Here is a 26,271-nt window from a genome sequence, read left to right as displayed (position 1 = left end):
TGTACACCTGAAACTAATGTACATCGTGTTTCAACTCTAGTCAAATTAAAACAAAAATTTTTATCTGTGACTATAATATTCCTTATAGTTTTTTATTAATTGGCCCACATTAGAAAGAAAAAGGAGGTTAAGAGCAAGAGGATGTTTTCAAAATTAAACTTCTCCCCAAGTAGAGCAGTGTCAGAACCGTAAGAGAAAGAACGTGGTGCTGGGCAGCTGCAGCACAGGGTTCTGGACAAAGTGACTGACCTGAGCCACTCACATTTCTCTGGGCTTCAGTGTTCTCACTTGTTCAACACAAAGGGCCAAGTTAATACACAAATGTACCAAATATTAATTAGCAATCTCTAAGTGTCCAAATGTCTCTAAAATTCTACGATACTAGGCTGTTTTCAGCATAAATATAAAAGAACATGAATATAAAAAGCGAAAAGAAATCAAGTGCCTGGTTTAGAAAGAGGAGAAAAATCAATTGCAAAATATCTCAGAAGTCACCAAAATGGTTGAAATCTTTTGCAGAAAATTTGCATTCCATATATAAAGCATTACTGGTCTTGGCATAACCTAAGTGCATACTTTAACAATCAGGTAGTTGAATTAGTAGTTTGGGCTATCTCAGTACTAACCTCATTTCATATTAAATGAAAATTTCAAAATAAAACTTAAATCCCTCCCATTTCATTTGTGCACTCTAAACAAATCAAAAATACATAGCTAAGGCTATACTTCCTTCAACAGAGAATCTTATCAGATGTTAAATCAGATGTTAAAATATTCCATATTTTCTCAGCTCTACGCATTTAATCACTTGAAGAACCACATTCATCTCATTGAAGACTTTCAATGCCATTAACCAAGTCACTTTTTTCTACATACACATATTTCAGTTAGGATTTTTTAAGATGAAAAAAATTTAACCTATAAAAAGAATATTTGCATATCTTCTCTCTATATTTGTTTTGTTTCTCAAAGCTTCATTTATGTGGAGATCCTTTTCTACATGCTCTGCTGGTTTTAAGGAAGTAAGTAAAGTAAAGGAAGTAAATTCACAAATGGTTATAAATGAAGTAATGAAGACTTTTATCAGCCCCTACAAAGCAGGCTGTGTTTCTCAAGCAAAACCTCTATTTGCCAATAGTAGAGCACATGAAAAGAACACGGTAGAGCTTTTGCTGAAGAATCTTGCACCACAGTCAGCAAAGACCCAAATAGATATTTCCTTTCACTATTTACCTAGTAAAACCTAGGGAGTAATTATCTCCTCCCAAAGAGGTTCTGTGAGGATCAACTTCAAGAATATAAAGTGTTTATACATTTTTCTCTTTTTTTTTTTTAATTTTTTTAACGTTTATTTATTTTTGAGACAGAGAGAGACAGAGCATGAACGGGGGAGGGTCAGAGACAGAGGGAGACACAGAATCTGAAACAGGCTCCAGGCTCTGAGCCATCAGCACAGAGCCTGACGCGGGGCTTGAACTCACGAACCGCGAGATCATGACCTGAGCCGAAGTCGGATGCTTAACCGACTGAGCCACCCAGGCGCCCCTATACATTTTTTTTAAAACACTTTTCTTTATTTTTGATCGACAGAGTGGGAGCAGGGGAAGGACAGGGAGAGAGAGAGACACACACACACAGATCCAAAGCAGGCTCCAGACTCTAAGCGGTCAGCACACAGCCTGACGCAGGGCTCGAACCCACGAAGAGTGAGATCATGACCTGAGCCAAAGTTGAGGCTTAACCGACTAAGCCACTCAGGTGCCAAGAATATAAAGTGTTTAAAAACTGTAATGTACTATAGAAGTAAGAGTTTAGAGAAATAAGCAATTTTCTCAGATAAGGGTCAAAGGTCATTCAAATTTGAAATCATGTAGGACTTTAATCAAAGTAAAAATTCCCAACCACTGGTTAAATTCTGGTGTGTTCATAAAACAATAAGGAAGCTCCCTGTGGATACAAAAAGATATCCAAAATAAAGTGAAAAAAACAATATGCTTAAGACTATGTATAGTGTGCCATCTTTTATGTAAAAGAAAGAAAAAATGAGAAACTCTAAGAGGATATGTAAGAAACTAATAACAGTAGGGGGAAGACTAGCTTGATGGTAGACCAGGGGTAGAAGACTTTTCACTGTACCTCTCTTTTTCTTAAGTTTGAAAAAAATTTTACCTATTCAAAAGTGTTCTAACTATTTAAAAATTACACAGGTATTTTTAAAAAGTGGCTGACCTAGGGGCGCCTGGGTGGCTCAGTCGGATAAGCGGCCGACTTCAGCTCAGGTCACGATCTCACTGTCCGTGAGTTCGAGCCCCGTGTCGGGCTCTGGGCTGACGGCTCAGAGCCTGGAGCCTGTTTCAGATTCTGTGTCTCCCTCTCTCTCTCTGACCCTCCCCCATTCATGCTCTGTCTCTCTCTGTCTCAAAAGTAAAGAAACGTTAAAAAAATTAAAAAAAAAAAAAAGTGGCTGACCTAAGGTCATACAGCTAAATCTATCCTTGAAGTCTATATTTTTTTCTTCTACATTAACCTATTCTCTAGAGGTTAGGTATAAAAGGAAGACATATTCCACAGCAATGTACCATGATTAACAGATGAGTGAGTGAAAAGTAAGGGCAATAAATGAGTTCAGAAAGGAAAAACAATGTGTGCTAAGGTGACTTCACAGAGGACATGAAATGTAACCTAGGCCTTAAAACAAGGAGAGCTTTTTGGATAGGAAAGGGCAATTGGAGGCTTTCAGATAGGGAAATAACATGAGAAAAGTAGATGATTAATTTAAACGCTTCAGGGTACAAAAAGAAGACACCAATCTCTCCCACACCTCCCTTGCTCTACCTTTGGGTTTCACAGATCTTCCAATTAAAGTCCTGGCAGGGTCTTTGGATGCCATATTGTCATCTTTTTTCATCTGACAGATGATGAGTACTGGCTCAAAGAGATAAAAATGTATTAATTTTTTTTTAAATAGGGTTATTTAGCAGAACTGAGACTAGAACTCAGGTTTTGTAATACCTGGTCCAACACTCTCTAGTAATAAGGAACATCATGGTTTTAGTTCTCTAAAATCAACAATGTTCTTTGTATGTGTAGGTGCTTGGTTCAAATCAGTGATCCCCCTAAAGATTTAGATTTGAACTCTAGACTTCAGTCTTGGACAATTAAACAGCACTTTCGTGAAACAGGGATAGCGGAATTCAATGACAATTTTCTTAACCGCCTTTATCTTTATCTTTATTTAAACAAATAGTGAGAGAGACAGGACTCAATAGTAACAAGGACCCCGGAGGAGACCTGAGCACCAGCCCTGTTCGTGCAGTGTGTTCCTGTTCAGTGGTTTGCCACTTGCTGCTTTATAACGGTTTAATGTTTTGCTGTTTATTCGCTCAGCCAGCATCCTTACTGCAGAATAATTGTTAATCTTGCTTCTAACAAAAAAAATTTTTAAGTCCAATCCTTAACTGTCAACCCAAACTCATTTTATGAATTTAGCAAAAAGAGCTATAATTTGATCAGAAATTCAGCTTTTTTCAATATGGCCTAGAATAGGGAAGTCTTCAAACAAAATAACAAACTGGATAATAGTTCAATGAAAAGGTTTTGTTACTAAAAGAGAAACAAACCATTGTGTGCTATCTTTAAACTTAAAAAAAAAAATTTATGAGCAATTTTTTAAAAGCCTAGACAGTATCTCAAGTTTTTTTAAAACAAAAAATAAAATGTAGAAAGAAACCAGAATCTTGAAGGCCAGAGTATAAACTACTAACAAGAAGTAAACACTCCATAAGCTTGTCCAGTAGGTTATTATGCTTTTCAGAGTAGATTCATATCATCCATCAGTTGGTTTTAGTCTTGCCCCTGAGAAAGTAGGTATTACTACTATTTTACAGATGAAGAGGCTGAGTCAGAAATTACGAGATGTGCCCAAATCACAGAGTTTTATGTGCAGTGAAACCGGGACTAGAACCTAAGTCTCCTGCTCTTTTCTCATTTGACCTTTTCTCATTTACCACTTTCCTTCTCTTTCTGGAAAAACAGAGAGCCCTATGACTGTGTAGCTGTCCATGCACGTTGTAGCTAATTTGCAGTGATGGACTGACTGATGCTCCCCCAGCCCTACCTAGTCAGCTCTCCAGGACCCAACAAGATGGCTCCACTACTTTGTGGAGCCGAGTTAAATCCACTGGTGAAGAATATATGTCAGAACACTGGGACCATTCTCTCTCAAGGGGCCCCCATCTCCTAGTATCTACCTTTGGGGGAATGAGTTCCAAGAGGGACTAGCCCCCTCTGCAGATGAGGAAGCTGGAAAGCAGATCAGAACAAAAGCAATCGGGAGGAAACAAGGCTGCAAGTTCTCAGTATGTATAAGGACTGCCCCTGAATCACTCTAATCAGAGTGTTTGCAAGTTTCTCAAAAAAGTTGAATTTATGCAACTTCAAATGCCAGCTCCTCCAAAGGCCATTCTTTTAGCGCCCACATGATTGCTAAGCAACTTTGTTCTCATTCCCCTGATTTGAAGAATAAACTATTGTCACTACAATAAAAGATCCACGTCCATGCCAAAAACCCATCTCTCCCATTCTTTCATAGCCATTTACTATTGCTTCTGCAGGGGCTTTGCTGACAAGAGATGACTAATTAACTGCATGAGCCCTGTTCGTTGGTCTGTTCCTGTTCAGTGGTTTGCCATTTACCCTTTTTATGTGCTTTGCTCCAACTATCATGAAAATGAAATCAAGGATGATGAACGACTAAATGGTGTTTTAACACACAAGTGCATAATGTTTACCCTCCTCCCTCCCAAAGATGTAGAGATTATAAAGGTCCTCTGAAATGTGCCCCCCCCCCACACACACACACAAGTCACAGTTTCCCTTTACAGGATGTGCGTAATGGACAAACTTCAACACTGAAGAAAAGGGGGGTGGGGATCTCCATTCCAACAAGCTTATCTGAACTAACACAATCATAGAATTAGAACTCATAGTAAGCAATCTTTTTTTAAAACATGAAAATTCCTGTCTGATTTATAAAATTTCATGCTAATGGCGAATTACCAGAAAACTCTTCCTAACAATGAACCAGAATGACCAATTTCCTACCGGTATTATGCCCTGCCTTAAGAGCATTGTCTTAATAGAGGTCCTGCCCCTTACCACATAGAGTCATTTTCCCTTTCCTGACAATATCCTTTCATCCTGCTTATCACTGTTTTAAGTCTTGCTTGCTTTCTCTTAAATTATCTTCATTGTATTCAGTCTCAGAAATCTCAAAGTCAATGTTGACTCAGTCCCTAAATGCAATCACCATCCTAGACACTTTTACCAAATTAATTTTAAAGTAAGGCTTCCATCACATTATCCTCTCATCTAAAATTCATCAAAAGCCTACAGAAGCAAGACCCAAATAAGTTCTCAGCCCTGTATTTAAGTCACTAGACAAGTCAGGCCCTCTTTATCTTTCTAGCTTTTTTTCCTGCTGCTATGCACCAACTGTACAAATCCCACCAAACAAGTTACTCACTGTATCCCACCCAAACTCTGTACCACCCCCCCTTCCCTCAAGACCTTTGCTCCAACCACCCTATGCCTCCATTTCTACCTAAAATAAGTGCCATCCTTTTCAGAAGCCTCCACCACCCAAAATCAAGACAGGCTTTCCTCACTTTGCATCTCCCAATCACTTTGTAGCTCTTATCTTATACTACCACACATGATTTTGCTCTCCCATAAGATGGTAAATTTCTGAAAGAAAGGCCCATGTCTTACCTATCCTTGCATTCCCAAAGCACCTAACATGCTATTCAAAAGGCAGAAGGCTTTCAATAAATTGAAATAAATTTCAATAAATGCTGAACAAATTCTTTCTAAAAATTCTTTCAACAGTAAAACCATATTATTTTAATAATGACAACAATCTTAGGGAATGTCCTACTCCTATCTCCTTATTTCACAGATAAGAACACTAGGGCCTGAGGCTTAGCCTAAGTCAAACACTGATTAGTAACAAAACAAGGATGAGAACCCCAGTCTATCCGCCTGTCCCACAATAACAGCATGCTAGAACATTCCCTTCTGTCTAGTTACTGGGTCATTCTCCGCAAACTCTAAGAAACCTTTACTGGCCCTCCTCTCCACTGAACCCCTATTCAGCATTTGAATGAATGACTTCATATGCTAGCAGTATCTCAAATACCTAACTGCAGCTCAGTGATGGAGGGAACCTTTCATAACACTTATATCCACATCCTTCACAGAGACTACTAGTAAGAGCATAACACTTATGAACAGACTATGGCAGCATATCTAACTCAAAACCACCTGTTGTGATGTTGTCCATAGACTATATGCCACTAAACTACCTACAGTAAATGCTACAGGATTGCATTCTAAATGAACCATCTTTAATAAGTTATTTCAGATACTTCATTAACTTATTCCTCTTCAGATATCAAACTGACAATATCAGTAAATTTGACCACATAAAAAGTGTTTTAATTTCCCTTTAAAAAGAGACACCATAGGGGTCCCTGGGTGGCTCAGTTGGTTAAGCAGCCAACGCTTGATATTAGTTCATGTCATGATCTCACCGTTCATGAGATCAAGCCCTGCATCAGGTTCTGCCCTGCTTGGGATTCTCTCTGTCTCTCTCTGCCCCTCCTCTGCTCTCTTTCTCTCTCTCTCTCTCTCTCTCAAAATAAATAAAAATAAATAAACATTAAAAAAAGAGACACCATAAAGACACCATAAAAAGGCAGATAGCTCCAAAATTCAAATTACTCTTAGAAATTAAGTAAAAGATGAAAGCCTATTTAAAAATGGACATGGGGCGCCTGGGTGGCTCAGTCGGTTAAGCGTCCAACTTCAGCTCAGGTCACGATCTCGCGGCCCGTGAGTTCGAGCCCCACGTCGGGCTCTGGGCTAATGGCTCAGAGCCTGGAGCCTGCTCTCGATTCTGTGTCTCCCTCTCTCTCTGCCCCTCCCCCGTTCATGCTCTGTCTCTCTCTGTCTCAAAAATAAATAAACATTAAAAAAAAATTAAAAATGGACATGTATGGAAAATTCACAAAAAAAAAACTAATGACTAATAAAAATAGGAAAAGATGCTTATCCTTACTAGTAATCAAAACAATGCAAATTAAAAGAGCTATTACTTATTGCCTGAGTAACAATACCTGGTATTTAAACAGATACATAAGGGAGTAAGGAGTGCCACCACTCAACACTGGAGAAGGAATAGAGAAGGTTTTCTCCATCACTACTGACATTTTGGACCCGATAATTCTTTATTCAGGGAGCAGGGGGAGGTGTGTCCTATGCATTATGGGATGTTTAGCAGCATCCCTGGCTGAGAGCATCCAAACATCTCAAATATCTATGAACAGGAAAGTGGTTAAATAAAACATGATGCATCAAAACAGTGAAATAGTTCACAGCTGTTATTAAGAATGGTTGTCTGGGGGCGCCTGGGTGGCGCAGTCGGTTAAGCGTCCGACTTCAGCCAGGTCACGATCTCGCGGTCCGTGAGTTTGAGCCCCGCGTCGGGCTCTGGGCTGATGGCTCAGAGCCTGGAGCCTGTTTCCGATTCTGTGTCTCCCTCTCTCTCTGCCCCTCCCCCGTTCGTGCTCTGTCTCTCTCTGTCCCAAAAATAAATAAACGTTGAAAAAAAAAATTTAAAAAAAAAAAAAATAAAAAAAAAAAAGAATGGTTGTCTGTATCTATGTGCAGTGATAATGGAAAGATGACCCTGGGGTGCCCAGGGTAGCTCAGTCAGTTAAATGTCAGACTCTTGATTTTGGCTCAAGCCACGATCTCACATTTTGTGAGATTGAGCCCTGCCCCACATCAGGATTCACTCTGACAGCACGAGTCTGCTTGGGATTCCCTCTCCCTCTCTATGTGCCCCTCCCTCCCTCCCTCCCTCTCTCTCAATAAATAAACTTGAAAGAAAGAAAGAAAGAAAGAAAGAAAGAAAGAAAGAAAGAAAGAAAAAAAAGAAAGAAAAGGATGACCCTAACACTTGTTCAAGAAAAGAGATTACAAAAGCATATGAAATATAGTCCCATATATATGAAAGGATATATATGTATGTGTATATGCATGTGTGTATGCGTACAAAGCAAGGAAGGGGAGGAAAAAGGAGGGATACAGATGTTAGAAAGACATTCACTGAAAAGTTAATTGCATCTGCCTTTGGTCATGGAATTTTCAGTATTTTACCTTTACCTATATACTTCAATGTGTTGTCTGAATATTCTATGTATTATCTTTATAATCAGAAAAAGTGAAATTTGTAGGTTGTGGAAAATTTTTAAATGAAATATGTCTAGGGGTTCCAGCTAGAGAATACCAATAAAATTACAAAATATGAAGAGAGAGATCATTATAGGACTAAAGAGTTGATAAAATTAACTCCGTTCAGTCACCCAAAAGAACTATCCTTTGCTATGTCTCTTGAAGAAGCCACTTAATGGGCAACAAAATCTCCCAATGTAGGATAGCTTCCTTAGATTTCAGCCTCCCACTGGACTACAGCATAAACAAATGTCTTTAAGAAGATCAATCACTTGGGGTGCCTCGGTGGCTCAGTCGGTTAAGCATCCGACTTCGCCTCAGGTCATGATCTCACAGCTTGTGAGTTCAAGCCCCACACCGGGCTCTGTACTGACAGCTCGGAGCCTGGAGCCTGCTTCAGATTCTGTGTTTCCCCCTCTCTCTGCCCCTCCCCTGCTCATGCTCTGTCTCTCTCCGTCTCAAAAATAAATAAAAACATTTAACAAAATTAAAAAAAAAAAAAAGAAGAAGAAGATCAATCACTTAAAATGGGACACCTGGATGGCTCAGTCAATTAAGTATCAGACTCTTCATTTCAGCTCAGGTCATGATCTCACAGTCATGGGATTGAGCCCCGCATTGGGCTCAATTGGGCTCAGTCTACTTGGGATTCTCTCTTTCTCTTTCTCTTTCTCTCTCTCTCTCTCTCTCTCTCTCTCTCTCTCTCTCTCTCTCTCACCCCCTCTCTCTGCCCCTCCCCTGCTTGTGCTTGCTCTCTCTCTCAACATAAATAAACTACAGAAGGAAAAAAAAAATTTTTTTGAAGATTTAACTCCAATAAGTGTCTGTCTCTGTCCCACCACTCTGTAAGTTCCATAAAGGGAAGGTCTATATTTTATCCATCTATGCAATATCAAAACCTAATAAAGTACCTGATGAGAGAGTACCTGATGTTCAACAAATGTTTGCTAAATGAGCCCCATTTAAGAATTTTCTTTTCTCTCTTTCTCTTTTTTGTTTTTGTTTTGTTTGTTTTTGGTGTTTGTTTTTGTTTTGTTTTGTTTTGTTTTTTTGGTTTAGTTTGCTTCTCCATCTTTACCTAGTTCTGGGTCTTTGGATTTATTTCACTATACTACAACTATATTCCACGAGAGAGAATTTTTGTTTTATTGGAATCTCTAATTCAGATCACTTTTAGAGTAAAAAACAATGCCTCCATTAGTTATTAACACCACCAGAACTAGCAGGCATAATTCATCTGACTGAGGTCTAGTAAATCAATCCAGTTCCTCAAAATTTGAGTAGAGATTTTTGAGGAAATGACTCAATAAGAATAAGTGTTAAGAGAGAACTCTATAACAGAAGAGAGAAAAATTAGTACAATAGTTCAATATAGTACAATCTTCTCCAAAAGAAAATCTCAAGCCACAGTGTACACCCAAGGTAATGTTAAAGATCACAAATCTGAGGTTTAACTTTGCTGTCCTCTCTTCTAACCACTCTGTCTTTATGGTCTCCATAATATGGCTTCCATCCCTATCAATCTCATGAAATTTCTTTTTCAAAAGGATTCTGTGGCAGACAGAGATGTACTACTCAGATCCCTCAAGAAAGGAACTGCTACCCAGCTACAAGGACTGTGGTTAGCTAAGAGCCTCCAGCTATCAGTATTTTCAGGGTCCCCCTCAGCCAATGGACTGAGCAAGATGGTGGCATCATTTGCTCCCAGTTTTGTCAAGTCCCTCTGTTTGACAGTTCCTTTTCCCAATCTTGCTTCCTCTTTTTTTTTTTCCATTGGTGTTTCTCCCCAATAACCCTTTTGCACTCCCAACTCTGTCTCAGCATCTGCTTCCTGGAGAACCCAACATGGGACAGATACCTTCTGAACAAGTCACTCTCCCAAGTCTCTGGCACTTGGCAATCTGGATCATCCCCCTTCTCTTAGACTTATTTTGGTTCTTCTCCTTCCTCCACAAAGGTGCCTACCTCCCTCACCCCTCATTCTCCCAATGTGGACATTTCCCAAAGCTCAATTTTCAGTCCTGCGTTCTTCTTTCTCCTTATTCCCTTCTTCAAAAGTGCTTTTATTCGGACAACGCTGTCACCTCTGTTCTAATAATTCTCAGTTCTCCTTCCAGTTTTGCCCTGTCAACTGAACTCTGATTTATATCTCTAACTAATACTAGATCTGCTTCACATCCAAAAAATCCAAAGGAGGACTCATCATCCTTCTCCCTAAAACAGGTTTCCCACCCTGATTCTGACTTCGGCACTACCATTCCTTTAACAACAAAATTATGGAATCTCCTCTTCTTGTACCTCTTTTACTTACAGTTTACCCTACTGCTAAATCTAATTCAGCACCCCCAATGCCAGCTCCTCTCTCCACTGAGTGAGGTGCTCTATCGGCTTAGGGCTAACCAGAGCATGTAACGCTGGGGAAACAGGGGCTCCTTGCCCCCAGCAGCAGGTCCCATTCTCCCTTCTGAGACCCCAACAAAGAGCTGCTGCATAGCAAACACTCAACAGGATATGACTGTGGTAAACACATCAAACTAACATAGTTAAATTAGAAGGCTAACCTTCAAAGATCTCATCTGGTACTTCACATTTTACAAATGAGAAAACAAGCCCAGCCAGAAGTGACTTCCCACGGCCACACAAGTATCAGAGCACAGACAGATTTCCTGACTCCCCAACTAGTGCTCTCTTTGAACTTTTTCCTGCATTTCCAAGGGACTACTTTCCAAATCTTTCATCACGGATATTCTTATGGATCAGTTTGACACATCCCTTAAGGTCAGTGACAAATGTCTCTTCCTCTAGAAGCATTCTCTGGCCTAACTCCTCTAATCCTCGCCGTAAGCAAGGTAGGTTCCCCTCTTCTATGCTTCCAGCACTTTTTTTTTTAGGTGAAAGTTTAAACAGAGTAGGAAAATTAACACTTGTCATTATACAAAAATTATAGAATTGATCTTAAAAAATCACTATCTTGCAGCCACCAATGAAATAATTGATTATATGCCGGTGTCATGAATAGATTCCACAAGCATTAGGGGAAATGTGTACTTTCTTTATCTCACTATATTTGAGTTACCAGTTTACTGGTCTGTATCATTCATAAGACTAAAAGTTCTATAAAGGTAAGGAGCGTATCTGTTTTGATTCCTACCGCCACCATCCCAGTCTGGCATTCATCAACTTACTCATGAACTGTTACAGAGCTCCCCAATTGGTTTCCCCATCTTCAGCCTCTCACCTCTAATTACCACACCCATATCATCAGAATAACCTCAAAACTCTACCACTTTTATATCTACCCAAAAGTTTTAGTAACTTCTCCGCTTTACAGGATCAGGTCTGAACTACTGGTTCTAATACAGTCAGCCAACAAATGTATGTTAACCATCTATTCTGTCCAAGAACAAAAATATCTAAAATGTAGCCCAACATCCATATGGCAAGGCAGATAATGTTCCATCCTCCCAGAGCTGCTTATGCAATGAAGTAGAATACCTTCAATACTGTCCATCTAACCAGAACAACTTTTATCCTAACTAGTATCACTTCTTCTGGCTAGTACACCATGTTCACATACACCACTCTCCTGATCCAAATCAAACATAGTTGATTACCAAACAAAGCTAATTATTCCTGAAGAAGCAAAAGGTATAGAAGGCACAGAAGAATCCTAAGATGAAAAAATCAGTTTTTCCAAAATTGTAGCAATGTCTCCCTAATCACAAGATCTCATTATATATGAAATTCAACTATATGCAGATTTACTCCTAAATACGTTTCCACAATTAATTCTGAGAATTGAAGTTTCAAGTAGACACAGTTTAAATTAAAAAAAAAAAAAAGGAACCTGAAGGTACAATGAGATGAAGGAAATAAAGCAGAAAGCAGAGCAGAAAAATAGATTTATGAAATGAATCCCTGGGGAAGATAAAGGAAGCTGAGACAAAGGGCTACCTCAGACTTATGTTATAGGAAAGGAACCGGGACACACATAAGAGAGACTGTGTAGGCAAGTTGGAATATCTCGAGTCCCAATTGCTAATTATCCACTGAGGGGATAAATATAATAAAAACCCTCCTGTTGGGAGGGAATGAGAACATAGCTACTCTGTGATGGCACAGAATAAGTGAGAAAAGGTCATTCAAAGCCTCTTCTGTCTCTAGCTTCCAGGTACTATGTACCTCAAGATTATAGTGAGACCCCAAAGGAAATACAAAATGGTGATCAAGAAGGTTAAGAACTCTGAGTCATAAGATTAGAAATGCACGGGGCGCCTGGGTGGCGCAGTCGGTTAAGCGTCCGACTTCAGCCAGGTCACGATCTCGCGGTCCGGGAGTTCGAGCCCCGCGTCGGGCTCTGGGCTGATGGCTCAGAGCTTGGAGCCTGTTTCCGACTCTGTGTCTCCCTCTCTTTCTGCCCCTCCCCCGTTCATGCTCTGTCTCTCTCTGTCCCAAAAATAAATAAACGTTGAAAAAAAAAAAATTTAAAAAAGATTAGAAATGCACACTAGCGCTTCAGATGGAGGGCCATACGCATACACACAGTGCCTCACAGTTTGTGTATTATCTTTAATAAAGTATAAGTTTACATGTTATTTCAAAAAAAAAATAACCCAAATTTCCAAGTTATCCCATTGAAAAGTTATTAGCAAATAAGAAATGAAGAAAGGAAATCACCCAGAATCCATTATTACCATTTTAAGATTTCTAAATGTCTCTTACATGCTCTTTATTTGGAGAGCTGTCTTTACTGCTTTGTTTTGGTAAATATAAAAAATATTTACAAAGACTTTTATAGGCTCACTCCTGATTCCAATCCCCTAACCCCATTTTTTGTAATCAGATTTTTAGTTCCTCAACAGAAATAACATCTACCACAGTGATTAATAGAAACGTAACACTAAAGATTAGGGAGAAAATATACATGCCAAGTTCACAAGAATTAACCATATTTTTACATTGTGTTTCACACAATAAAAGCCCTTTACTGCAACTTGCTTCCTTTATACAGTTGTCCTACTTATGCACAGGAGATATTCCAAGATTCCCAGTTGATGCCTGACACCATGGATAATACTGAACCCTAGATACGTGTTTTTTCTGATACACACATACTGCTTCCAGATCACTGCAGGTAACTGAAACCATAAAAATCGAAACTGCAGATAAGTGGGGACTACTGTATTTTCAACTGATACATTGGCCAGGCTCAATTACTTTTGTAACTAGTAAAGTTAAACATTTTTTGAGGCTAAATGCCTACATTGGAACAGAACATGTGACATCATTCATAAGATACATAAACCAACTGGAAAGCAAAGAATGAAAGATATTTTGTTGAGGGGTGCCTGGTTGCTCAGGCAGTTGAGTGTTCAATGTTGGCTCGGGTCATGACCTCATGATTTGTGGGTTTGAGCCCCACATCGGGCTTGCTGCTGTCCGTGCAGAGCCTGCTTTGGATCCTCTGTCCCCCCTCTCTCTCTCTGCCCCTCCCCCACTTGCATGCTCATTTAAAAATAAACATTTTTTAAAAATTATTTTTAAAAAGATATTTAGTTGGGGCGCCTGGGTGGCTCGGTCAGTTGAGCAGCTGACTTCGGCTCAGGTCATGATCTCGTAGTTCGTGGGTTCAAGCCCTGTGCTGACAGCTCAGAGCCTGGAGCCTGCTTCCGATTCTGTGTCTCCCTCTCTCTCTGCCCCTCCCCACTCATGCCCTGTTTCCCTTGCTCTCAAAAATAATAAATAAACATAAAAAATTTAAAAAATACATTTAGTTGAAAATCTATCATTGAGAAACAAATAAAGATTAAAACTACCCATGTTGTTGGGGCGCCTGGGTGGCTCAGTCAGTTAAGCATCCAACTTCAGCTCAGGTCATGATCTCACAGCTCATAAGTTCAAGCCCCACGTCCAGCTGTGTGCTGACAGCTCAGAGAGCCTGGAACCTGCTTCAGATTCCGTGTCTCCCTCTCTCTCTGACCCTCGCCCACTCACACTTGGTGTCTGTCTCTCTCAAAAATAAATAAACTTTAAAAAAAATTTTTTCTTCAAACTACCCATGTTATTTCCCCAAAATTTTTTTCCACTTAGATCCTCTTTTACTTCAAAAGGGCACAATTTAAAACAAAACACTCTGTTTCCAAAAACAGGATAAAAGTGCACAGCCAATAAGCTTATTTCAAGACATTTCCAGGAATGACATGTAATTCACACTGCAACCATAATTGCAAAGTAAAGTTATAATAAAGGTTGCAGAAAATATCACTACACTTTGCTATATTTAAAAGAACAACACTGGGGCGCCTGGGTGGCTCAGTTAGTTAAGCGTCCAACTTCAGCTCAGGTCATGATCTCACACTTCGTGAGTTCAAGCTCCGTGCCGGGCTCTGTGCTAACAGCTAGGAGCCTGGAGCCTGCTTCAGATTCTGTGACTCTCTCTCTGCCCCTCCTGGCTCACGCTGTATCTCTGTCTCTCAAAAAATAAATAAACATAAAAAAAAAAAAAAAGAACATTTACTATAACAATAAGAGTATTAATTTTAAGGTACATTTTGATCTCTGGAAGGAACATAACAAACTAGTTATAATGGTTACCTCCAGGGCAGGAAAATAGTGTGGGCCAGGGGTGGGAAAAAACTTACTTTTCACTTTTGTAAATGCCCTTTGAACTTTATGAATTGTATACCATATGTATATATGAACTATTCCAAAGTTTCTCTTTAAGGTGCAAGTGTTTAAATAACAGGCTTCATCATCTTACCTTCTTGGAATTACATGTATTTTTTTTTTTTTTTTTTATTTTCGGGACAGAGAGAGACAGAGCATGAACGGGGGAGGGGCAGAGAGAGAGGGAGACGCAGAATCGGAAACAGGCTCCAGGCTCCGAGCCATCAGCCCAGAGCCCGACGCGGGGCTCGAACTCACGGACCGCGAGATCGTGACCTGGCTGAAGTCGGACGCTTAACCGACTGCGCCACCCAGGCGCCCCACATGTATTTTTTTTTTATGTTCTTTTAATCCCAGTAAAATTAATATACAGTGTTACATTAGTTTTAGGTGTACAATATAGTGACACAATTCTGTACATTACTCAGTGCTCATCCCAATACATGTACTCTTAATCCCCCTCACTTATTTCATCCATCCCCTCTCACCCACCTCCCCTCTGATAACCACCAGTTTGTTCTCTATTTGTAAGAGTCTGTTTTGTTTTTTTTCTTTGTTCATTTGTTGTTTCTTAAATTCCACATATGAGTGAAATCATATGGTATGTCATTCTCTGACTTAGTTCACTTAGCATTATGCGCTCTAGACCCACCATGTTGTTGCAAATGCATATAGATATATATTTATCTATAGATAGATATATATATGCACATCTTTATCCTTCATCTATCAAAGGACATGGGTTGCCTTCATATCTTGGCTCTTATAAATAATGCTGCAATAAACAGAGGGGTGAATATATATTTTGAATTAGTATTTCATATTTCATAAATACCCAGTTGTGGAATTACTGGATCACATGATAATTCTATTTTTAATTTTTTGAGGAACCTCCATACCATTTTCAAGAGTGGCTGCACCAGTTTGCATTCCCATCAACAGTACACAAGTGTTCCTTTCTCTCCACATCCTCGCCAACACTTGCTGTTTCTTGTAGGGTTTTTTGTTAAGACTTTTTTTTTAAGCTTATTTATTTATTTTGAGGAGAGAGAGTGCACACTAGCATGAGCAGGAGAAGAATAGAGAGAGAGGGAGAGAAAGAATCCCAAAAAGCCTCCATGCTGTCAGTGCAGAGCCCAGCGCAGGACTCAAACTCACGAACCGTGAGATCATGACCTGAGCCGAAATAAAGAGCTGAACACTTAACCGGCCAAGCCACCCAGGGGTCCCTTAGAGATTTTATTTTTAAGTAATCTCTACACCCAACTTAGGGCTCGAACCTACAACCCCAAGATCAAGAATTGTATGCTCCACTGACTGAGACAGCCAGGCACCCTTTTGTGTTTTTAATTTCAGCCATTCTGACAGGTGTGAGGTGGTATCTCATTGTGGTTTTGATTTGCATTTCCCTGATGATGAGTGATGTTGAACATCTTTTCATTTGGCTGTTGGTCATCTGTATGTCTTCTTTAGAGAAATGTCTGTTCATGTCTTCTGCCCACTTTTTAGTTGACTTTTTTGGGGTTTTGGGTGTTGAGCTGTATAAGTTCTTTATATATTTTGGATACTGACCCTTTATCGGATATGTCATTTGCAAGTATCTTCTCCCATTTAGTAGGCTGCCTTTTATTTTTGTTGTTTCCTTCACTATGCAAAAACCTTTTACTTTGATGTAGTCCCAATTATTTATTTTTGTGTTTGTTCCCCTTGCCTTAGGAAACATACCTTAAAAAACGTTGCTATGGCCGGGGCGCCTGGGTGGCTCAGTCGGTTGAGCGTCCAACTTCAGCTCAGGTCATGATCTCACGGTCTGTGGGTTCGAGCCCTGCGTTGAGCTCTGTGCTAACAGCTCAGAACCTGGAGCCTGCTTCTGATTCTGTGTCTCCCTCTCTCTCTGCCCTTCCCCCACTCATGCTCTGTCTCTCTCTGTCTCAGAAATAAATAAACATTAAAAATTTTTTTAAAAAATGTTGCTATGGCCAATGTCAGAGAAATTACTGCCTGGGCTCTCTTCTAGGATTATTATGGTTTCAGGTCAGAATTGCATGTATGTCTAAGTAACACTGGAAATTTATTTTCTTACAGCAAGACCACTGAAATTCTAAATAATCTGAAGATCATTTTATTTATTTTTTTTTTAATTTTTTTTTTTAACGTTTATTTATTTATTTTTGAGACAGAGAGAGACAGAGCATGAACGGGGGAGGGTCAGCGAGAGGGAGACACAGAATCTGAAACAGGCTCCGGGCTCTGAGCTGTCAGCACAGGGGCCCGATGCGGGGCTCGAACTCACGGACCGCGAGATCGTGACCTGAGCTGAAGTCGGCGCTCAACCGACTGAGCCACCCAGGCGCCCCAATAATCTGAAGATCATTTTAAAACATAAATAAGTAGAGAAGAAAATAATTACTGCCTCTACTTCAAATAATATGCCCTATATCTATTTCCATTGACTTCTGCAAATTTACATCATAACCTAAACGTAACAATGTCTGCTTCAGATGGCATATACATAACATACAGAATCCACATACAAATGTCCCTCATTAAAAATATATATACTACAGGCATCTGGCTGGCTCAGTCAGTGGAGTGTGTGACTCTTGATCTCTCGATCATAAGTCCAAGCCCTACATTAGGTGTAGAAATTAATTAAAAATAAAATTTTAAATACACACACACACACACACACACACACACACACACACACAAAACAAGAGCATAAACACCAAAACTAAACCAAGGACAAAATAGGTGGAAAGAAAATTGTACCATTCAACTCAATATTGACTTAGCTATCTATACGTACCTAGTAGTACCTGCCTACAGATATAAAGGAAAATTTCCACCAATCTCAGTAGTTTTCTTTTTTTATTTTTTTAAGTTTATTTTTATTAATTTTGAGAGAGAGAGAGAGAGAGAGAGAGGACGCACGCACCAGCGGGGAAGGGGCAGAGAGAGAAGGAGACAGAATCCCAAGCAGGCCCTGGGCTGTCAGTATGCAGAGCCCAACGCAGGACTCAAATTCACAAACTATGAGATCGTAACCTGAGCCAAAATCAAGAGTTGGACACTCAAATGACTGAGCCACCCAGGCACCCCAATCTCTCAATAGCTTTTAACCTCACATCAGTTATAGTGTATACTAAAATTGCATTCAAAACAAAAAATAGTCTTATAGTTTGTTCTAAGGAAAGACTATTCATAAATACAAGTTTAAAAGCAAGTGAGAATGTGTTTCTGAAGATTTTTTTCCCCACCGTTAGCCTATTGATACCTACTTCAGCAGCCAACAAGTAGATCAGTACACATAGGAAAAGCTTAATTTAAAATAATAATTCAGGGGGCGCCTGGGTGGCTCAGTCGGTTGAGCGTCTGACTTCAGCTCAGGTCATGATCTCATGACGGTTCATGAGTTCGAGCCCCGCGTTGGGCTCTGTGCTGACAGCTGAGGGCCTGGAGCCTGCTTCAGATTCTGTGTCTCCCTCTCTCTCTGCTCCTCCCCTGCTCACACTCTGTCTCTCTCTCAAAAATAATTCAGGGGCACCTGGGTGGCTCAGTCTGTTAAGCATCCAGCTTTTGATTTCAGCTCGGATCATGATCTCATGGTTCATGAGTTCAAGCCCTGCATCAGGCTCTGCACTAACAGTGCTGAGCTTGCTTGGGATTCTCTGTCTCCCTCTCTCTCTCGCTCACCCCGCTTGCTCACTCTCTCAAAAATAAATAAACATTTCGGGGCGCCTGGGTGGCGCAGTCGGTTAAGCGTCCGACTTCAGCCAGGTCACGATCTCGCGGTCCGTGAGCTCGAGCCCCGCGTCAGGCTCTGGGCTGATGGCTCAGAGACTGGAGCCTGTTTCCGATTCTGTGTCTCCCTCTCTCTCTGCCCCTCCCCCGTTCATGCTCTGTCTCTCTCTGTCGCAAAAATAAATAAACGTTGAAAAAATAAATAAATAAATAAATAAATAAATAAATAAATAAACAAACATTTTTAAAAAAAAATAATTCAGTTTAATGTCCTCCTGTATCCGGCCTGAAAAATAGAGTAACACCAAATCAATACGACAACTTAAAAAATGAGTTGCCTTCTAACAATCCAATTGCAAATTAAACTAATATAGCTGATGAATTCTATGGGGGTACTCAGGCCGAGTGTTGGTGGGGTAAAGACTTGTACAGCTGCAACTCAGGTGGGGAGCCAGAAAGGCCACAAGTGGAGCCCAAGAGAAAAAGGTCTTCTGCAGAGGGTGCAGAGATTCTAAGGAAAAAGCCCAAGGAGGGCACAAGGAATGCAGAAGAAGGAGAAAGAATCAAGGTTAACAAAAGTGAGGCAGAAGTGGTCCCCCCTTTTTTTGGAGGGTGCAGGGAACAGGGGGTTGGGGGAGTACATTAATGAAAATCAATAAGATACTGACCTACGCAGACCTCATAACTGGTTGTCTCAACAAGGAAGCACCAGTGTGACTAAACAACCCTAACATCTTGCCTCTATAGTAGCTTATGCAAGTCACAGATGGTTTTCAAATTCTGTGTTCCATATTTTTATCTTACTGATAAATTTAATGAAAGTCTATGTTTGCAACAACAAAATAATAATTATATAATTATAATATTATATTGTTAATTTATTCTTTGGACTTCAAGTTTCAAAATTTCTTGAAGTAGTGGGGTGCCTGGGTGGCTCAGACGGTTAAGCGTCTGACTTCGGCTCAAGTCATAATCTCGTGGTCTGTGAGTTCAACCCCTGCGTCAGGCTCTACGCTGACAGCTCAGAGCCTGGAGCCTGCTTTGGATTCTGTGTCTCCCTCTCTCTCTCTGCCCCTCCCCGGCTCATGTGCTGTCTCTCTCTCAAAAACAGAAAATGAACATTAAAAAAAAATTTTTTTTTAATTCTTGAGGTAGTAATTTTGGTTTTACTTAAAAATATGGTATTAATTAATAAAAATTAAGTATAAAACATAAGATTTTTGTACTAAACTTGGGACCCTAAATGAAAATATTTAGTAGCTATAGCAGTGACTCAAACACACATTTATCTCAACAATTACCGTACTGCAAAGTAATCTCCTTAAAAGTAAAAACTAAGGGCACTGTTGTGGCTCAGTCAGTTAAGCATAGGTCATGATCTCACAGTTCGTGAGTTCGAGGCCTGCTTCAGGTGAGCTCAAGCCCTGCACTGGGTGAACACTAGCCCCACTTCGGGTGAGCCCTGCCTCTCTTTCTCTTTCTCTCTCTCTCTCTCTCTCTCTCTCTGCCCTCACTCACTTGCACCCTCTCTCTCAAAATAAATAAATAAAGCAAAAATAAATTTATTCCCAAGATGATGCCAATATTCCAAACTTTTCACAACTTCTCTTTAGAGAAGAAATATGTAGTTTATAAGCTATGGCAAGAAAGAATCAATCTCATTACTTTACAATCTCCAAAATACATGTATAATAATAATAACTCTCAAAGATAATAGACCATGTATTCCTTGAAATCTCTTCTCCTTCAGCTCCAGTGTTGCCCCAAAGTGGTTCCTGCTCTCATTTCTGGTCCCTTGGCTTCTATTCTTCCTCTCACCACCTACTCTAGCCATTGCCCAAGACCGTCAGTTAATCTCTCCTCTCCTTTTCCCAAGCTTCAACTACCAGATCCTGTACAGACAGCCCCACCCTTGCCAAGGACATCACCTCCAACAAGGACCTCAAAAATAAAACAAAATAAACAAAACCCTACATGTTCAAAGTTAACTTTCGTTTCTTTTCTAGCAGTTCCTTTTCATAACTTTCCTGTTTCTATTAAAAACCACTACTATCCATTGGTCATCCACAGCTGAAATGTGAAACATTTCTGACTGTGTCCTTTTCATTTCTCTTCATACCCAGTCATGAGCCCAGGCAAGTAGACAGCAAAATTCCTTCACCCACCATCCCCTACTTGTCTATCCTTACCACCTCCAGTCTCCATTACCTCTCATCTGGGCTACTGCAACAGTTTCCTAATTCCAGTATGCCCAATCCACTCTAACCTAGTACACATGCTACAGCCCAAGTGACTTCCTAAAGTGTACTGATGATCATGGCCCATCACCTCTCAGAAAACTTGCAGGCTGTATGGCACCTACCTAACTAGCCTGGTACTCAAAGTCTTCCATGCATATTAACTGCAATCTATTTCTATAGCTTTATCACCAGCAATAACTCTCTCTTATATATACGTACACACACACTTATATTCTACACTGCAATCAAAATAAATTAGACAGGAACAAACGCCTGGGTGGTTCAGCCAGTTAAACATCCCACTCGATTTCAGCTCAGGTCATGATCTCACGATTGTGAGATGGAGCCCCGCATCAGGCTTTGTACAGACAGCATGCAGCCTGTTTGGCATTCTCTCTCTCCCCTGCTCTCCGCTCCTCCCCACTCATGGATGGGCTCATGCGCTCTCTCTCTCTCTAAATAAACTTTAATTAATTAATTAATTAATTGTACAGAGGTCCCCATAAATGCCTGATTAATTTCTGTCAGCTGCAATACTTCACAGGGATGCCTTGGGGCTAAGAGCAGTCAACAAATATTCATTGAATGAATGAATGCATGAATGAATAGAATAAACATGAATGAACAGAATCCTGCATTTCTATATAATCACATCCCACCTGTCTTCCCTAGGAGTTCATTTCAAAGGAGCTTTTTTCATAAAATAATCCCACCAGTAAGAAGTAATCACCTCCTCCTCTAAAATTTCATGGCCCCTTATCTTCTAATCCACTCAACATCCTCTATCCAATAATACTTATTTCTTAGCTCTACCACCATACTTCACATTGCTTAAGGATAAGGTAACTGAGTAATATAATCAAGAAAGAAAGGAAGAAAAGAAAAAGGAAAAAGAAAAAGAAAGGAGGAGAGAAAGGGAATACCAACCTTCTCTAATGGTTGATTATTTTCTTAATTTACCTACAAAAATTTAAACTCTTTGAAGGCAAAGATTTGTATTTGGCTTTCCCCCCTGCCACCTTTACTATCATCCTTAGCACTGGACACAGTATCTAACACATGAATTATCCATTACATAGTTAGTGAATATCCATTCACTGTGTCAAATATTGTGGAGGTAATTCGAAAAGACAAATGTCAAAAATATTTTAAAATGCCCATACAGTTTCACAAAGTGATAAATTTTAACACTTGTTTTGGATATATAATTTTCAGTCTGTATTTAATAAAACCAATTATATGATATTTCCTCCAAGGAGATATTAACTCTTAAGAGCCTAAAAATTCTAATCTTGTTAGGAAATTAACATGGTACCTTACACACAGTAAACACACAAAAGGTTATTGTATGAATGAATGTATTGTATTGAACGAATGAATGAATAAATTAAGGCAAAAACTCTACTCCTAGCCAATAAATCAGCGAACGTCAAACTTCAAAGTCAAAACAAAAAGGAAAGACCTAAATAGAATTTTTTTAAATATTTTCCATTCCAGAAACACTGGCAAGATGGACAGAACTAAATCAATTCCAAAGTCTCTCAATTAAGTAGACAAGAGACAAACAAAATACAATTGCATAGTTGCATTATCAACATCTTATGGGTGAAAGGTATGTACTGGGATTTAATGCTTCTTGCCAAGCCTTTCAGTCAAGAATCCTCTTTTTCTATAAGCAGCCATAAGGACAAGTTTGAATGGAGCAACAAAAGTAACAGAAAACATCTCATTTATGTCATCAATTAAAAGAGGAAAAATGAGGGCACCTGGATGGCTCAGTCAGAGAAGCATGTGACTCTTGGTCTCAGGATCATGAGTTCAAGCCCCATGTTGGGTGTAGAGATTACTTAAATAAATAAAACTTTAGGTGTGCCTAGGTGGCTTAGTCAGTTAAGCATCTGACTTTCGGCTCAGGTCATGGTCTCATGGTTCAAGAGTTCGAGCCCCACACTGGGCTCTATGCTGTCAGCTCAGAGTTCACTTCGGATCCTTGTCTCCCTTTCTCTCTCTGCCCTACCCCTGCTCACACACTCATGCACCCTTACTCTCTCAAAAATTAAAAAAAAAAAAGAAAAAACATTTAAAAATAAATAAATAGGGCGCCTGGATAGTTCAGTCGGTTAAGCATCCGACTCTTGGTTTTGGCTCAGGTCATTATCTCATGGTTCGTGGGTTCAAGCCCCAGGTGAGGCTCTGCACAGTCAGCACAGTCAGCCTGCTTGGGATCCTCTCTCTCCTCTCTCTGCCTCTCCCCTGCACATGCTTGCTCTCTCACTCTCTCTCTCTCTCTCTGTCTCTCAAAATAAATAAATAAACATTTAAAAATACATAAAATTAAATTAAAATTAAATAATTTATTGGTGGTTCAAAGCAAAAAATTTTAATATTGTTAATATTTTCAATGTGTGTAAGTTAATAAATATGACAGCTGCAACATAAAGCAGGGAGAGTAAAGGGACCTAAATAGTGATATAGTTTCCACATTCCTCCTAAAGTTGTAAAATATTAATTTTAAGGAGACTGAAAAGTTAGGTATATATTATAATCTCTAGAGTAATCATTTTAAAAACTACAGAAAGAAATACAGTCAAAAATTCAGTGTTATTAAAATGAAATATTAAAATATATTCAAGTGGGGCACCTGAGTGGCTCACTCAGTTAAGCGTCCGACTTCGGCTCAGGTCATGATCTCACAGTCCGTGGGTTCGAGCCCCGCATCGGACTCTGTGCTGACAGCTCAGAGCCTGGAAACTGTTTCAGATTCTGTGTCTCCCTCTTTCTCTGACCCTCCCCTGTTCATGCTCTCTCTCTCTGTCTCAAAAATAAATAAATGTTAAAAAAAAAAATTTAAAAATATATATATATTCAAGTAATCTAAAAGAAAGAAGGAAAGAAGAAACAGTGAAACAAAAAATTGGAAAACAGAAACCAAATAATAAAATAATAAAAATAAAATTTAGGTTAGCCCTAAATCTAACCATATCAATAATTACATTAAATGTAAATGGTCTAAACACAATTAAAAGATAGAGACTGTCAGTATGGATTAAAACACAAGACCCAACTACATGCTATCTAGAAGAAATCCACTTTAAATATAGTGGTATAGGTAAATTAAAAGTAAAAACAATAGGGGCACCTGGGTGGCCCAGTAGGTTAAGATTCTGACTCCTGGTTTCGGCTCAGGTCATGATCTCACAGCTTGTGAGACTGAGCCCAGCATTGGGCTCTGCACTAACAGCATGGAGCCTGCTTGGGATTCCCCCCCTCCCTCCCTTCTCTCTCTCCCTCTCTCTCTCTTTCTCTCTCTGCTCCTCCCCTGCTCGTGCCCCCCCCCAAATAAATGAACTTAAAAAAAAAAAAAAAAAGCAAAACACAGTTCTATACATAATCACCAAAAAGCGGAAATAACACAAATGTTCAAGGGTGAATGGATTAACTTGGGTACAACAATACAATGGATTACTTAATAAAAAAGACTATTAATACACACAATAACATGGATGAATCTCTAAGGCATTACCCTGAGTAAAAGAAGCCAGTATCAAAAGGTTACATACTGAATGACTCCATTTACATGACACTGTGGAAAAGACAAAACTTAAGCAATTAAGAATACACCTCTCACCAACTGGGGGTGAAAGGGCAACATGAAGCTTTTTGAGATGACAGATCTGATGGAAAACTGATTTTGGTAGTAGTTATAAAATTTTATACATGTGTTAAAACTCATAGAACTGTACACCAAGAAAGTCAACTTCATTGAATGTTAATTTAATTTAAAAGTAAAATAAAGATTAGGAGAATGATCTCTGTGAACCCTTCCAGACTATGATTTTATGAATGAGAAGGAGAGGAAAGGAAGATGGGGAAGGAGGAGGGAAAGCAAATGCTAAATCCTACTGGCCTAAAAACCACACTCATAAGAACCTCCTGATTACTGCACAAAATAAACAAAGCAAACCCAATCTTCATAAATTCATTCCCAGAAGAGGCTAAGAAAACCAGACATTCAGATCCAAACTGTGCATATTAGAAAATGCCTGTGAATGGGTCTTCTTGTCTGTTTCTATATTTTATACTTCCAAGAAGCTGCCAATTTCTCCTGGCTAAGTGCCACTTTCCCTGCTTGGGGTTACTCAACTTACAAGCATTCCTTTATTTATACCTTACCCTCTCAATGATGGGGTCTTTGGCAGTCCCAATAAAGATCTGCCAGAAAGATCAGTGCTCCTCACCCGGAACCAAGGTCCCTGCGGGGCACAGCACACGCGTGACTGACCTGAGGACGCTAGGCAAGGAGGTCTTCCTCACTAGTCAGAAACCGTCCCCCCCACCAAAGCTCCCAAAGTTGAAGCCGATGGAGACCGGGCTCTGGGAACTTCTCCCTCCCCCCGAACAGCCAGAATGCCTGGGGTGCAGCTGGCCGTTTCAAGGGCTGCCCTGGTGTGGAGCGTGCGCTCCACAGAACGCTCAGCCCAGTGACCTTGGGTAAGTCCCTCCTCTTCCAGAGTGCAGCAGTAATCTGGGTACGTTGTCTAAGGGAGTTTACCACAGCCCTGTCCGAATCGGAGATTTTCTGGATCGCCCCCCCGCCAAGAGCCCGGCTCGCCCAGACCCCATCGCTGCCTCACCCCCCTCATCCCCCCACCGTCACGAAGAGCCTTGAGGAGACTAACAGCCGGCCCGAGGGCACGGCCTGAAGGCAAGAGGAAAGCAGAACAGCAAAATCCTGGTCTCTGGCCCCTCTGCCCAGAGCAGGCCGCCGGGCCGCATTCCTGCCCTCCCCTCCTTGGGGTCACCACTAGCCGGGGCAGTGGAGCGCGCACCGGGTCGGGGCCGGGTGGGGGACCGAAGCGAAAGGGGGGGGGGGGGGGGGCGCCCACCTTGAGCTGGGACTTGGAGACCTTGCCGCTGTGGTCCAGGTCCAGCGCGGTGAAGGCATGCCAGATGGCCTTGAGCAGCTCGTCCTTCAAGCCTCCCATGGCCGCGGTGTGTCTATCCTGACTGCCAGCCTCCCTCGCCGACCCTGGGGCGAGTCTGACGCCCCTCTACCGCCACCGCCGCCGCCGCCGCCCGCCCTGCAGTCACCTGACCGTGGCAGGCCCCGCCCCCACCAGGCCCCGCCCACTCGCTGCTTGCCCGCAGCCTCGCGCACTAGGGTGGGAGCGTTAGGGTGGACCGGACTTCCCACTCCTGCGGGCGGGAATACAGGCCTTCTTGCAGGCTTAGACGCAGAGCACTACCCCGCATGCCTCTCGAGTTCCCCAGACCGTCTCGGGCCACCTTCGGGGCTCGCGTGCCCCTAAACAAGACCCGCATTCCG

General features: G+C 40.7%; 1 protein-coding gene across 1 annotated transcript in view; it reads right to left on the bottom strand.

Annotated features, from left to right (window-relative positions):
• SWAP70 (switching B cell complex subunit SWAP70) overlaps nt 1–26,014 on the bottom strand; it is a 79,098-nt gene extending 53,084 nt beyond the window's left edge. The window contains 1 exon segment of the mRNA XM_030331652.1: nt 25,832–26,014. Coding sequence (XP_030187512.1) covers nt 25,832–25,930 — 99 coding nt within the window. The 5' untranslated portion in view covers nt 25,931–26,014.
• Nucleotides 26,015–26,271: the final 257 nt, after the last annotated feature.

The sequence above is a fragment of the Lynx canadensis genome, chromosome D1, assembly GCF_007474595.2.
Source record: "Lynx canadensis isolate LIC74 chromosome D1, mLynCan4.pri.v2, whole genome shotgun sequence".
NCBI classification, from domain to species: domain Eukaryota; kingdom Metazoa; phylum Chordata; class Mammalia; order Carnivora; family Felidae; genus Lynx; species Lynx canadensis.
Note: the sequence above shows the minus strand (reverse complement) of the source record. Positions and strands in the feature narration are given on the sequence as shown.